Here is a 15,283-nt window from a genome sequence, read left to right as displayed (position 1 = left end):
AGCTGCGGTTACTTGTTGCACCATCCCCTGGCTTTGAGCGCGGCGAGCAGGCTGCCGGGCCCCTCGTGGCCCACCGCGTGCGACACGTACCGCGCCGGCTGCAACAACGCGACGCCGTCACGATCCTGCCCCCTCCCCCAACACCCCGCGGCATAGTCGGAAACCCCACCCCGCTGCGAGACCTCGACCTCGGACCCCGGGGACGGGAGGAAGTACCCCCGGTTCTGCGGGGACCTTTATGCCCCCCTCGGAGACCAGTACGTCAAGCAAGAAAATCTATCGATTCTTAATGAGTTGTCGATACGAAAACGGATCATTACATTAGTCGGCAGCACTCGACAGCCATGTCAGTGCGCTCAATGCGAGTTCTTTAACGTTCTCGATAGTGTAAAAGTTAGCTCATATTTTGTGTATGGAATGGCATCGTTTGCCTACGTTTGCCGCTAGGGGCGCTGTTCCAACTGCATACAAAATTGGATTAACTTTTGAAATGAGACTTCTTTAGAATCGTTGTGATTTCAAACTCGATGAAACGAAAAAATAAGTCCATAGAAACACAAACACATAAATGTATAGGATTCAGCCGCCGAGAGAATGAGATAGAACACATTAGACGTTCTCAGTGTAACGTTTTTTTTAATACAGCGCCATCTATGAGATTTTTTAATACTAACGTGGTATGAAACCTCTTGTAGTGAATTTTAATTTAGGATTATACGTGAAGTTAAAATATAAATTCACAGAGGGCGCTACTTCATACTATAAAAGATGATTTACAATTATTATTTACTAATGACAAAATTTACATATACTTAGACATTTAGGATAATTGTATTTTAATTTTTGAAGGTTTCACTTCTACTACGCGTGAATTGCACACATGTTTTTTTTTTTACGCTATCGATAAACGTTAAGAATCTCGCACTAAGCACACTGATGTCGAAACGATTTTCGTGCTCTCGATCTATGAGCACAAGGTTCAAGTTACGAGAACGCGACTTCACAAGTGAATTCATTGGTGCTGCTAAAATTTAGTGCTATTTACGGCCGGTAGGGGGCGCTGATTAAATCCTATACATTTTTTTAAAAATCGATATCGATAAGATTACTTATTCGATAGTCACATTCACCCCCTAGACCTGAATATTGAAGGAACCCTCCCAACGGTGATATGGCGATTTAGATATTACACGACAGATTCATCTCACCCCGCTTTTGTAATATCTCCTCATGTCTGGTGATGGAAAACTTATAGATAAGGACCTAGTATCCTTCACGGGGACGCAGTGCACCCTGGTCCTGCGTCTGGACGGCGGAAACGGATGCTCGGGCCACGAGGGCGCCGTGACGTCACGGTCCAGGACGGGCCCGAACAAGGGAACCACTAACGCTTCCAGCTCGTCCAAGGATTCTGACCGAAGACATTGCGGCCTTTAGTAAGGGCTCGTTAAACAAATGCATGTAACGGCAGCCATTTGATGAGCGTAATGTGTTTTGCTTACTCGTGAGCACTCGTGAGCAGTCATGAGCCTTTTATATTAACAAAAATTCCGAATTATTATGAGAGTACCGTTTTAGTCTTTGAGATTCTGAGACCTAAGTTCGTAATTTGACGCGTGCTCAAGAGCGCTCACAAGTGCTCACGCCGTGTAACAAGTTAGCGTTTTACATAAACAATTAATTAGAAGCCCTAAAAGAGCGCTTATGCGTTTTCCTTTACTGAAATAAGCAGACGTTGACTATAGTAAGCGTTATTGAGTGTACAAAGTGAATCCCATGACACGCTTTGAGACATGAGGTCGAAGCCGTGATTCAATTTTGTAATGTTGATCACGAGTAAATGGCAGTTTGATATCCCAGTTTTTTTTTTATTGCTTATTATGGTGGACGATCTCACAGCCCACCTGGTGTTAAGTGGTTACTGGAGCCCATATATATCTACACTACTCTATCTCGACATCGCACAGCTTAGCTCCATCTTATCACTAAAGATTAACTTCCCCCATGCTCACCTTTTCCCAAAACGGCAAGCGTCATAATGTTCGAAGAGTACCACCTCTCGTGGAACTTCAGGAGTTCGTCGCGTACGTTAATGCCTTTCGACTTCGGTATGATGTCCAGGGTCTCTTTGTTCCCTATGAAAGAAGAAAGATATGTTTTTTTTTTTAGGGATTTTATGACCCGGTAACTAAGACCTTTAAGTCATGTCGTTTTTATGAAAAATGTTAATACAGAGTATAACGGGATGAAATTAAATGAAATGAGATGATATGATATGGGATGAAATATAATCTTAGTAAAATGGTGGTGAGATTTTTTCTTTACGTCCAGCTTTGTTTCATTTTCCCACATTTGTGAACTTTCACAGATATTAAACAGTTAATAAACCACCGTTATTACACATTTAAACCTTAAGAAATACTAAATAGACAAAATAAAACAAATCACACAACTTCACTCCTTGCGTTCCCGCCAAAAAGTCAGAAGAAAACTTGTTATTACTGCTTCACGGCAGAAACAGGCAGGGAGGTGGAACATACCCGTGCGGACCTACAAGAGGTCCTACCACACCGCTAACACATTGATGTCTTTACGAGCTTACCGGTTCCGAACTTGGAGTAGGGGTGTCGAGGGTCCGCCAGCGCGCAGTTCACCTGCTCCAGCCTCCAGTAGTTGGATGTCGTGTTCTTCTCGTGCTCAGAGTTCACGGCGTTGAGCTCTCTGCTGGTGGCCGACTCCGTGAACAGAGGACGTATGAAGAACTGTGCGAATCTGGACGAAGAAGACACGGTTTTTCATTTCCTTCGTCATATGAAGGCATACACAGTCGGCACGGGTCCAAATAGGACTTCCACGATGAAGGAACGACATCTATATATATATGTATATATATATATATATATATAAAAATGAATTGCTGTTCGTTAGTCTCACTAAAACTCGAGAACGGCTGGACCGATTTGACTAACTTTGGTCTTGAATTATGTGTGGTAGATTAATATGAAAATGCACGGAATTAAATAAAAAATAACAATTTTGTTTTTCCTTTGATGTGTCCCCCGTCGGACGGATTCCTTTTGTTTGGTTTTAAGTTTATTTATTTATTTAGACACACCAACAGCAATACATACAAAACATTCAAGCTTAAAATTAACGTGTATAAAATTAAGTATTGGTATGTAAGCCAGTTGTACAGGCATGTACAGCAATCTCTTATAACACACTATGACATGTTACAGCAATTTTACAAGCAGCGGAAAAATAGGCTAAATTTAAATGTTAACAGTACGACTTAATATTCTCTCATCAATTATAAACAAAGGAACTTGGATGCTAATTTGTATTTGAGACCAGGACACGTGTCGTTAAAAATGTCGCTGCCGTCAATTAATGCACATATTTGATTATATTCACTACAAATCTTTGATAAAGGGGAATATTTTTTTTTATTTTTTTTTTTTATTGCTTAGATGGATGGACGCGCTCACAGCCCACCTGGTGTTAAGTGGTTGCTGGAGCCCATAGACATCTACAACGTAAATGCGCCACCCACCTCGAGATATAAGTTCTAAGGTCTCAGTATAGTTACAACGGCTGCCCCACCCTTCGAACCGAAACGCATTACTGCTTCACGGCGGAAATAGGCGGGGTGATGGTACCTACCCGTGCGGACTCACAAGAGGTCCTACTACCAGTGATTACGCAAATTATAATTTTGCGGGTTTGGTTTTTATTACACGATGTTATTCCTTCACCGTGGAAGTCAATCGTGAACATTTGTTGAGTACGTACTTCATTAGAAAAATTGGTACCCGCCTGCGGGATTCGGACACCGGTGCATCGCTAGATACGAATGCAACGGACGTATTATCCTTTAGGCCACGACGACTATAATGCCGGATTTACATTACGAAATTAGTGTCATGCATGTTGAGCTCAGTTTCACGAAAGTAGTTTCGATATATGCGAAAGTAATTTCGTTAAAAAATTAGTGTCGCGAAATCCACAGTATCGTAGTAACCATGGCGCCTTCAGCATCAAAGCTATAATTTGCTATATTCAATGTAGCTAAAGAAATGCTTGCTGCCTATAAACTTAAAAAAAGACTTTCAAGAAAAAAAAAGTTGATAGATTCGAGGATGGTCAACAAGAAGGCATTTAGGTGCAATGAAGTTAGTCTCTGAATTAGCAGATGAAGATCCTGAGAGTTATAAAAACTATTTTCGAATGAGTGAAGATAATTTTGATTTTTTACTGTAGGTGTTTCGGGACCCTTGTCATTGATATTCATTAATAAGATCTATATTTTTTTCTGTACTCCATCGTTGGTTTGCCATTTTCAACGCTTGAAGCGCGTCCGAACTAACAATACACACGTCCGCACAGCGCAGGCCCTTTCGCGACATTAGTTTCACGTCGCGTTTACACTATGAAATTAGTTGCATGACACTAATTTCACCAAAAAATCGCGCAGGGCACGAAACTAATTTGCATGCATGAAATTAATGCATGCATTACGAAAGTATTAAATTACACGTGAAACTGTTGGCAAAACTAATGTCACGAAATTAATTTCACGCCACTAATTTCGTAATGTAAATTCGGCTTAAAGGAGGATATCTAAGGAGGTTTGTTCTACTTGTGGGAATATGGAAAATGCAGTGTTATGGAACGCTAAAGTTGATTTTCTGAAGTAAGTGGCTACAATCTATGCTTCCGGAAATTAGTTTTTTTAGGAACTGATATTAATTATTCTACGACGGTTGCCGAGCGATATCATTTTAAAATGTTTAAGACGTAGATCATACGTGGTACGGTAAGATATGTGATGAAGTTGATATTTGGACCACTCACATGTCGAGGGCCCTCCCGAGGTGTGGGGGTAGCACGTCAAAATAGTACGTGGTGTGGTCCATGGCGGTGCTCGCGTTGGAGCCCCCTCCGTGCTCGGACAAAAACTTTGAATACTCATTTTCCTGTAATTAATTGTTCATATTAGAAAATTAACGTTCACGATTGACTTCCATGGGGAAGGAATAACATCGTGTAATAAAAATCAACTAGTGGTCCCCGCAGTAGTCGAAATTCGACTATAATTAATTTAAATCATAAGTTTGAACATTATTAAGGTTCTATTGTCAAAGAGTGTTAATAAGGTAAAGTTCGATGAGCAAACTTATCTATGATTAGTCTGTGCGAACTGATATATGTCAGAATATAATGTTAATTTGAAAATTATAAAATACTATTGAACTACTAAATTGTTTCTAATTATGCACGTCCTAACAGGTTATGGGCCCAGGACGTTTGCAGAAAGTGAAATAGAAATGATTTAACGATTTATTGTTTTAATAGGCGTAATCCGTTGTGTCAATTATTTCCTGATTTTTTGAAGTTGAAGAAACTACAAAATGACTTCCAATATTAAGATTGATCGACTTACGGGTGATAACTATGACACCTGGAAGATTCACATGCGAGCTATTCTGAAGAAGAATGATTTGTGGGAATACGTATCAGGAAAAATACCTAAACCAATACATTCAGATCGTACAAGTGAACTATTGGAGATCGTGCATACAGATGTGTGCGGACCAATGAGACAACAGTCTATGGGCGGTAAAAAGTATTTTGTCACGTTCATCGACGACAAATCAAGATGGTGTGAAGTATACTTTATTGCTAATAAAAGCGACGTACTTCAAGTTTTCAAAGATTACAAGGCTTACGTGGAAAAATTGACAGGAAAGAAGATCAAGAATCTACAATCCGATAACGGTCGAGAATACGTTAACAAAGACTTTGATGATTTCTTGAAGAAAGAAGGAATAAGACGGAGGTTGACGGCACCTTATACGCCTCAGCAGAACGGGATTTCGGAGAGAAAGAACAGGACATTGCTAGAGATGGCCCGTTGTCTGATGCGTCAGGCGGGAAGCCCTCCTGTCTTTGGGCTGAAGCAATTAATACTGCTAATTACATAAGGAACCGGTGCCCAACTGCAGCTCTTGATGGTCAAATACCATTTACCCTGTGGACAGGAAAGAAACCTACCGTAATCTACATGCGCGTGTTTGGATCGAAAGCGTATTATAAAAACAAAGGAACGCAGAAGGGAAAATTCGAATCAAGTTCAGAGCTTGGAATATTTATGGGCTATGATACTGAGTCTAAAGCTTACAGAATACATGATCCTAAGACTAGAAGAATCGTCATTTCTCGCGATGTGAAGTTTATGAACGAGACAGCATTCTCTCATGAGTATAAAGAAATACGAAATGATGAAGAAGAGAGTTTTGATGATTCGAAGATAGTCGTTGAATTGAAAGGACATGATCAGAAGAAGGAAGATCGAAAAACAAACCCCATGAGAGGGAGAGGAAGACCAAGGATAGTTCGTACTGGCTTAGTGGGAAGACCGCGCAAAGAGTATAAACCAGCTACTAACAGTACAGAGAGTGAAACTGAATCGGAGTATGAAGTAGATAATGAAGAAACGATAGCTGGAATTGCGATTATGGAACCTAAAACATGGAAAGAAATAGAAAAGACTGATGACGAACCTGAATGGCGAAGGGCTTTAGAAGACGAGTATTTGGCACAATTAAAGAATGTTACATGGGAAATAGTCCCACGACCGAAAAATAGAAAAGTGATTGGTAGCAGATTTGTATTTCAAACAAAGAATACAGGGAAGAAAGTACGGCTTGTTGCAAAGGGATGTTCTCAAAGGCCAGGGGAGGATTTTTACGAAACCTCTTCTCCTGTTGTAAGGTCTTCATCTGTGAGACTCATAGCTGCAGTGTCAGCTGAGTTAGGATTAGAGATGCATCAAATGGATGTAGTAACAGCTTACTTGAATGGTACCCTCGAAGAAGATGTATTCATGGAAATACCAGATAAACTATCAGATGTCTTAGAAAGTGTACTAGCAAACCAAAATATTGGATCAAAAAGAGATATTATAAGAGATAAGAATATACTTCATACAGCTAAACGCTGGAACGAAGCATTGAATGAGTGTGAGAATAATGTGTGTTTGTTAAAGAAGTCTTTGTATGGTTTGCGTCAATCAGGATTACAGTGGCATAAAAAGTTAGTAGGAAGGTTGAAGAATATTGGTTTTGAAGCATTACCACAAGAACCTTGTGTGTTTGTTGCGCAAAGGGATGAAAAAATGATGTTAATTGCTATTTATGTAGATGACATTATCCTAGCTACTAATGATGAGGTGTGGTTGCATGATGTTAAGCGTCAGTTATCTAATGCCTTTGAAATGAAGGATATGGGCAAAATCAGTACTTGTTTGGGTATCGAATTTTCACGTGATAAGGAGCATAGAGTGTATTTAAAGCAAGGTGCGTATATAGATAAAGTATTAGAGCGTTATGGTATGAGTGACTCTAAACCTATATCAACACCTATGGATGTGAACGTTAAACTAGAAAAACCCAACAATGTAAACAATGATGTTATGAGTCAGTACCCTTACCAGAACCTTATAGGTGCCCTTATGTATTTGGCTGTATCTACCAGACCGGATATAGCTTATACTGTAAATTATTTAAGCCAATTTAACACTAATTATGATGTACAGCATTGGAAGGCAGCTAAGCGAGTGTTGAGGTATTTGAAAGGTACATCAACTTTCGGCTTAATGTATGAGAGGACAGGTGTACCATTGTTTGGTGTAGTTGATGCAGACTGGGGTGCAAATACGATTGATCGAAGGTCATATTCCGGTTTTGCATTTATTTTAGCAGGTGCCCCAATTACCTGGGAAGCACGAAAACAGCGTACCGTTGCATTATCGAGCACAGAAGCCGAGTACTTGGCGCTTTCTGAAGCAACTAAGGAAGCTATGTATCTCAGAAATGTGGTAAATAATATTGGTGTAAAATGTGGTTGTGTGACATTATTTAATGACAACCAGGGTGCTATGAAGCTTGCACAGAGTAGAAGCTATCATTCTCGCACTAAGCATATTGATGTTAGACACCATTTTGTTCGAGATATGTGTGAACAGAGTGTGATTGATTTGAAATATTTGAGTACAGACAAAATGCCTGCTGATATTTTGACCAAGGGCTTGTGTGGGACGAAGCATTATGAATGCATGAACAATTTAGGAATGATGGAATAATCATAATTATCTGTGATGTCTGTAGTTAAAAGCTCACGACTTTGAGGGGAGGTGTTAATAAGGTAAAGTTCGATGAGCAAACTTATCTATGGTTGATGTGTGAACTGATATATGTCAGAATGTAATGTTAATTTAAAAATTATAAAATACTATTGAACTACTAAATTGTTTCTAATTATGCACGTCCTAACAGGTTATGGGTTATTATATTGTTATTTATTTATTTTCCGTCCATTTTATTCTGAATGGAATAAAATGGACGGAAAAGCCGAATCGGACATATTGTTAGCTGTCAGCCCGAGCGAGTTAATTGCACTGGATGGTTTAGACTCCTCTAAAGCAATATGGGACAAGTTGAAATCTATGTATGAGTCAAGCGGGCCAGCGCGAAAAGCGTCATTACTAAAGATACTTGTATTAAACCGTATGCCAGAAGATGGAGACATACGAAAACATATTTCTGATTTTTTCGACTGTGTTAAGAAGCTTAAAGAAATCGGATTGATAGTAATAGATGAGTTGCTTGCTATTTTATTACTTTATAGTTTACCGGATTCGTTCTCAATGTTTCGAACAGCAATGGAATCGCGAGATGATTTACCATCAACTGATGTACTGAAAGTGAAGATTATCGAGGATTATGAAGGTCGGAAGAGTAAGATAATAGACCAGAGGGCTATGTTCGTCAAGCGTACCAACATTAAATCAAATGCCAACCCGAAGAAGAACTTCGAACAGCACACAAATAAAAACATTGAGTGCTATCGTTGCGGTCGTCTTGGGCATATGGCGAGAGTGTGCAGAACTAAAAACGTGAGTAAGCTTAAACAAAGCACACATAAAGCAGAATGTAATAGTGATGATGAGCACAAGACAACTATGTTAGTAAGTACCACCAAAGAGGTGATGATAGCCGAGCAGAGAGCTCCTGTATGGTGTATTGACAGTGGATGTACGGGACATATGTGTAACAACAAACAATTGATTAAAAATTTTACTCGAGTTGATACAGACTTGAATTTGGCTAATGGTAAAACTACAAAAATTAGCGGTTCGGGAAAAGTCAGTATTATGGTAGACACAGGCAGCGAAAAGCGCCATGTTGATATTAAAAAAGTGTTCTACGTGTCGGATCTACGAACCAATTTATTATCAGTTGCGAAGATGACAGATCACGGGTTTGAAGTTCGCTTCAATAAAAATTATGCAATTGTCATAGATGACAATAATAAGGTTCATATGCGAGCGGATCGAGTTGGTAACTTATACCACGTCCGAATGAGCCAAGATGATGTCAATAATGTTGAAATGGTGAAAAAACCTATAGATATGTGGCACGAGCGCCTCGGCCATCTTAACGAGCGTGATTTGAAGGCAATGGCGAAAAATGGCCTTGTCCATGGCCTACCATTGAAGGACAACGAAAAATTGTCAGAGTGTGAAATATGTATAAGTGAAAAACAGACATGCAAGCCTTTTTCTAAAGGAAGCGAAGATCGTACAAGTGAACTATTGGAGATCGTGCATACAGATGTGTGCGGACCAATGAGACAACAGTCTATGGGCGGTAAAAAGTATTTTGTCACGTTCATCGACGACAAATCAAGATGGTGTGAAGTATACTTTATTGCTAATAAAAGCGACGTACTTCAAGTTTTCAAAGATTACAAGGCATACGTGGAAAAATTGACAGGAAAAAAGATCAAAAATCTACAATCCGATAACGGTCGAGAATACATTAACAAAGACTTTGATGATTTCTTGAAGAAAGAAGGAATAAGACGGAGGTTGACGGCACCTTATACGCCTCAGCAGAACGGGATTTCGGAGAGAAAGAACAGGACACTGCTAGAGATGGCCCGTTGTATGATGCGTCAAGCGGGAAGCCCTCCTGTTTTTTGGGCTGAAGCAATTAATACTGCTAATTACATAAGGAACCGGTGCCCAACTGCAGCTCTTGATGGTCAAATACCATTTACCCTGTGGACAGGAAAGAAACCTACCGTAATCTACATGCGCGTGTTTGGATCGAAAGCGTATTATAAAAACAAAGGAACGCAGAAGGGAAAATTCGAATCAAGTTCAGAGCTTGGAATATTTATGGGCTATGATACTGAGTCTAAAGCTTACAGAATACATGATCCTAAGACTAAAAGAATCGTGATTTCTCGCGATGTGAAGTTTATGAACGAGACAGCATTCTGTCATGAGTATAAAGAAATACGAAATGACGAAGAAGAGAGTTTTGATAATTCGAAGATAGTCGTTGAATTGAAAGGACATGATCAGAAGAAGGAAGATCGAAAAACAAACCCCATGAGAGGGAGAGGAAGACCAAGGATAGTTCGTACTGGCTTAGTGGGAAGACCGCGCAAAGAGTATAAACCAGCTACTAACAGTACAGAGAGTGAAACTGAATCGGAGTATGAAGTAGATAATGAAGAAACGACAGCTGGAATTGCGATTATGGAACCTAAAACATGGAAAGAAATAGAAAAGACTGATGACGAACCTGAATGGCGAAGGGCTTTAGAAGACGAATATTTGGCACAATTAAAGAATGTTACATGGGAAATAGTCCCACGACCGAAAAATAGAAAAGTGATTGGTAGCAGATTTGTATTTCAAACAAAGAATACAGGGAAGAAAGTACGGCTTGTTGCAAAGGGATGTTCTCAAAGGCCAGGGGAGGATTTTTACGAAACCTCTTCTCCTGTTGTAAGATCTTCATCTGTGAGACTCATAGCTGCAGTGTCAGCTGAGTTAGGATTAGAGATGCATCAAATGGATGTAGTAACAGCTTACTTGAATGGTACCCTCGAAGAAGATGTATTCATGGAAATACCAGATAAACTATCAGATGTCTTAGAAAGTGTACTAGCAAACCAAAATATTGGATCAAAAAGGGATATTATAAGAGATAAGAATATACTTCATACAGCTAAACGCTGGAACGAAGCATTGAATGAGTGTGAGAATAATGTGTGTTTGTTAAAGAAGTCTTTGTATGGTTTGCGTCAATCAGGATTACAGTGGCATAAAAAGTTAGTAGGAAGGTTGAAGAATATTGGTTTTGAAGCATTACCACAAGAACCTTGTGTGTTTGTTGCGCAAAGGGATGAAAAAATGATGTTAATTGCTATTTATGTAGATGACATTATCCTAGCTACTAATGATGAGGTGTGGTTGCATGATGTTAAGCGTCAGTTATCTAATGCCTTTGAAATGAAGGATATGGGCAAAATCAGTACTTGTTTGGGTATCGAATTTTCACGTGATAAGGAGCATAGAGTGTATTTAAAGCAAGGTGCGTATATAGATAAAGTATTAGAGCGTTATGGTATGAGTGACTCTAAACCTATATCAACACCTATGGATGTGAACGTTAAACTAGAAAAACCCAACAGTGTAAACAATGATGTTATGAGTCAGTACCCTTACCAGAACCTTATAGGTGCCCTTATGTATTTGGCTGTATCTACCAGACCGGATATAGCTTATACTGTAAATTATTTAAGCCAATTTAACACTAATTATGATGTACAACATTGGAAGGCAGCTAAGCGAGTGTTGAGGTATTTGAAAGGTACATCAACTTTCGGCTTAATGTATGAGAAGACAGGTGTACCATTGTTTGGTGTAGTTGATGCAGACTGGGGTGCAAATACGATTGATCGAAGGTCATATTCCGGTTTTGCATTTATTTTAGCAGGTGCCCCAATTACCTGGGAAGCACGAAAACAGCGTACCGTTGCATTATCGAGCACAGAAGCCGAGTACTTGGCGCTTTCTGAAGCAACTAAGGAAGCTATGTATCTCAGAAATGTGATAAATAATATTGGTGTAAAATGTGGTTGTGTGACATTATTTAATGACAACCAGGGTGCTATGAAGCTTGCACAGAGTAGAAGCTATCATTCTCGCACTAAGCATATTGATGTTAGACACCATTTTGTTCGAGATATGTGTGAACAGAGTGTGATTGATTTGAAATACTTGAGTACAGACAAAATGCCTGCTGATATTTTAACCAAGGGCTTGTGTGGGACGAAGCATTATGAATGCATGAACAATTTAGGAATGATGGAATAATCATAATTGTCTGTGATCTCTGTAGTTAAAAGCTCACGATTTTGAGGGGAGGTGTTAATAAGGTAAAGTTCGATGAGCAAACTTATCTATGATTAGTCTGTGCGAACTGATATATGTCAGAATATAATGTTAATTTGAAAATTATAAAATACTATTGAACTACTAAATTGTTTCTAATTATGCACGTCCTAACAAAGAGTATCATAATTTTATAATCACAGATTTCGCCAAGACTACACTATAGACAAATATTAATCTATTCTCAATTTGACCACAGCAAAGTCTGTGCAGCAAATGCAATGACAAAAGTTTGAGGGACTTTTTGGCGGGAACGTGAGCAGTGAAGTTGTGTGATTTGTTTTATTTTGTCTATTTAGTGTTTCTTCGGGTTTAAATGTGTAATAATGGTGGTTTATTAACTGTTTAATATCTGTGAAAGTGCTCAAATGTGGGAAAATGAAACAAAGCCGCTGGACGTAACTTCTCGGGATCCTCCAAAAAGTCCACTGAAAAAAACTTAGTAAATGACCACAATTTTACTGAGATTATATTTCATCCCAGTTGATTAATGTTTCAAATTAATCATCTTCATTTCATTTCACTCCATAATCTCATTTTTCATAAAAATATGAATATAAATTAAAATAAGAGATGACTTAAAGGTCTCAGATACCAGGTCATAAAATCCCTTAAAAAAAAAAGTTTGACAGTAAATAAAGTGTATATATGTATGTATTAGGCTTGCGCAAAACATCACTTCCCAATGTAATGTGATATGACATCACTTTTACAGGCAGGTGATATTACTCGAAAACATTACGCATCACTATTAACATTACTCGGTGCGTTCAATAGATACTGTGACGACGAATACATTGTATCTATACACCCGAATCATTACTTAAGTGATGTGTTGATACACATCACTTAGGTAATGATTCGGGTGTGTCATTACAGTAGTGTATTACAATACAAAGTATGAACTTTGTATTGTAATACACTGTTATATTACTTGACAGAGATTGACTTACTTAATAATATAATAATTTTATTTTTTACTTAATATAATTTATTGTGGGATGAACGGATTTCATATGGCGACTTAGACTGCAAATTGAGCTCGACAATAATGTTAATATACGAGAGCAGTAGATGCATTGTTTCGGCGCGATATCCTCAAAGTGCATCCAAGGAGGACTGTACTTTCATTTAGACGCCGTTATTTCTTTCACTTATTAAACACGCATTAAAACAAATAATAAAACTATCTTCAAACAAGTGCTTAAGTAATTCAAATCAAACACAAAAATTAATATGAAATATTACTAAACAATTACGAGCGACTAGCGATTTTACAAAAGTTGCGAATAAAAAATTAAGTAAGTACTTGCGGGAAACTACCGGCTGGCCGCATGAAAAATATAAACACAAATACCTATATTAAAATTCAGACGTACCATAGGTATAAAAATGTACCTAGCGGCCAGGACATACGGTTCCAAATCACTAGGAATAATTCCGTGTCGCTTGCTCATTTATTTTGCGTCGATCGGTCTGTCTCCCTCGCTCGGTTCCGTTCGTGTAATAAGCAACATTACACGACAAAGAAAGAAACATGTTGGGTGATGGTGTGATGTTTGTTTCCTTCGCGTAATGTGTGATGTTGCATTACATCGTAGAGTAATATTACCCGAGTAATATCACTCGCATTACTTACACATGTCTAGTATGTATATGTTTGCGTGTGTGTCAAATACATAGTAGTGTGTGTAATGTTTTTTATTGAATTAATGTATTATTAGTGCATTTTAAAAAAATATTAGGATTCTGCACTCCTTCTCTATATTTTCTACAGGTGTGGGAAATTTCATACTCCTCCGTCCGCGCAATTTGGGTAAAAAGGGGTACAAAGTTTTTGCTTTGCGTATTAATATATAGATAACCAGCGAAATTCTAATTTGCGTAATTACTGGTGTTAGGACCGCGCAGGTAGGTACCACCGCCCCGCCTATTTCTGCCGTGAAGCAGTAATGCGTTGCGGTTCGAAGGGCGGGGCAGCCGTTGTAACTATACTGAGACATTAGAACTTATATCTCAAGGTGGGTGGCGCATTTACGTGGTAGATGTCTATGGGCTCCAGTAACCACTTATCACCAGGTAGGCTGTGAGCTCGTCCACCCATCTATGCAATAAAAAAAAAAAAAAAAACGATAAATTAAACCATAAATACAATCTAATTGAGTTTGTTGTGTAGATAATATGCAATGTTGCACATTTCAATATGACGTGTATGTATGTACGAAGTCGGGCGATGCTCCTGCGGGGGCAGTCGTTCGCCTACCGCCAGCTAAGCAAGGTGTGCAATAAATGCCTAATATGTCATCAGTATTTTATTGAAGAACCCAACCCACTAAAAGTTCTTAACCCTTTGATTGCCATATAAATCACCAATGCCCTATTTTTCGCACTGAAGTTATTATGTTAACTAGAGGTCCCGCAGTAGTCGAAATTCGACTATAATTAATTGGAATTGTAAGTTTGTACACTATTAAGATTGTATTTTATACTTCTATAATCACAAATTTCGCCAAGACTACTCTATAAAAAATATTAACAAAGACAAACAATATTTAATCTCAATTTGACAACAGACGTCAAGAACAAAAGTTTGACAATAAATAGTATGCATGCGTGTGTGCGTCAAATACATGGTATGTAGTGTGTGTAATGTTTTCTTTACTGATTTAATGTATCTTTTATGCATTATTTTAAAAAAATATTAGCATTGCGTACTTCTTCTCTATAATCTCTATAAGTGTGGAAAATATCATACTCCTCCGTCCGCGCAATTTTCGTAAAAAGGGATACAAAGTTTTTGCTTCACGTATTAATATATACATTTCTGTTACTAAAACCTCTGTTCGTTTGTTTGTTAGGTTTTTTTTTACTTAAATGGGTGGATGAGTTCATGGCCCGCCTGGTGTTAAGGTGGTTACCGGAGTCCATAGACATCCACAACTTAAATGCCGTGATAGCATTCGGGTTAAG

At 38.6% G+C, this 15,283-nt stretch overlaps 1 protein-coding gene across 2 annotated transcripts in view; it reads right to left on the bottom strand.

Annotated features, from left to right (window-relative positions):
* LOC101745525 (insulin-degrading enzyme) overlaps window positions 1-15,283 on the bottom strand; it is a 36,806-nt gene that overhangs the window by 18,277 nt on the left and 3,246 nt on the right. For both annotated transcript variants that reach the window (XM_004926288.5, XM_012690500.4), the window contains exons 5-9: window positions 4,855-4,976; window positions 2,603-2,772; window positions 2,013-2,135; window positions 1,209-1,411; window positions 13-98 (exon numbers count right to left, since the gene is read on the bottom strand). In XM_004926288.5, the coding sequence (XP_004926345.2) occupies window positions 13-98; window positions 1,209-1,411; window positions 2,013-2,135; window positions 2,603-2,772; window positions 4,855-4,976 (704 nt within the window). The remainder of the gene's footprint in view (window positions 1-12; window positions 99-1,208; window positions 1,412-2,012; window positions 2,136-2,602; window positions 2,773-4,854; window positions 4,977-15,283) is intronic.

The sequence above is a fragment of the Bombyx mori genome, chromosome 24 (assembly GCF_030269925.1).
Source record: "Bombyx mori chromosome 24, ASM3026992v2".
NCBI lineage: Eukaryota > Metazoa > Arthropoda > Insecta > Lepidoptera > Bombycidae > Bombyx > Bombyx mori.
The sequence above is the reverse complement of the archived record's forward strand: the minus strand, read 5'-3'. Positions and strand labels throughout refer to the sequence as shown.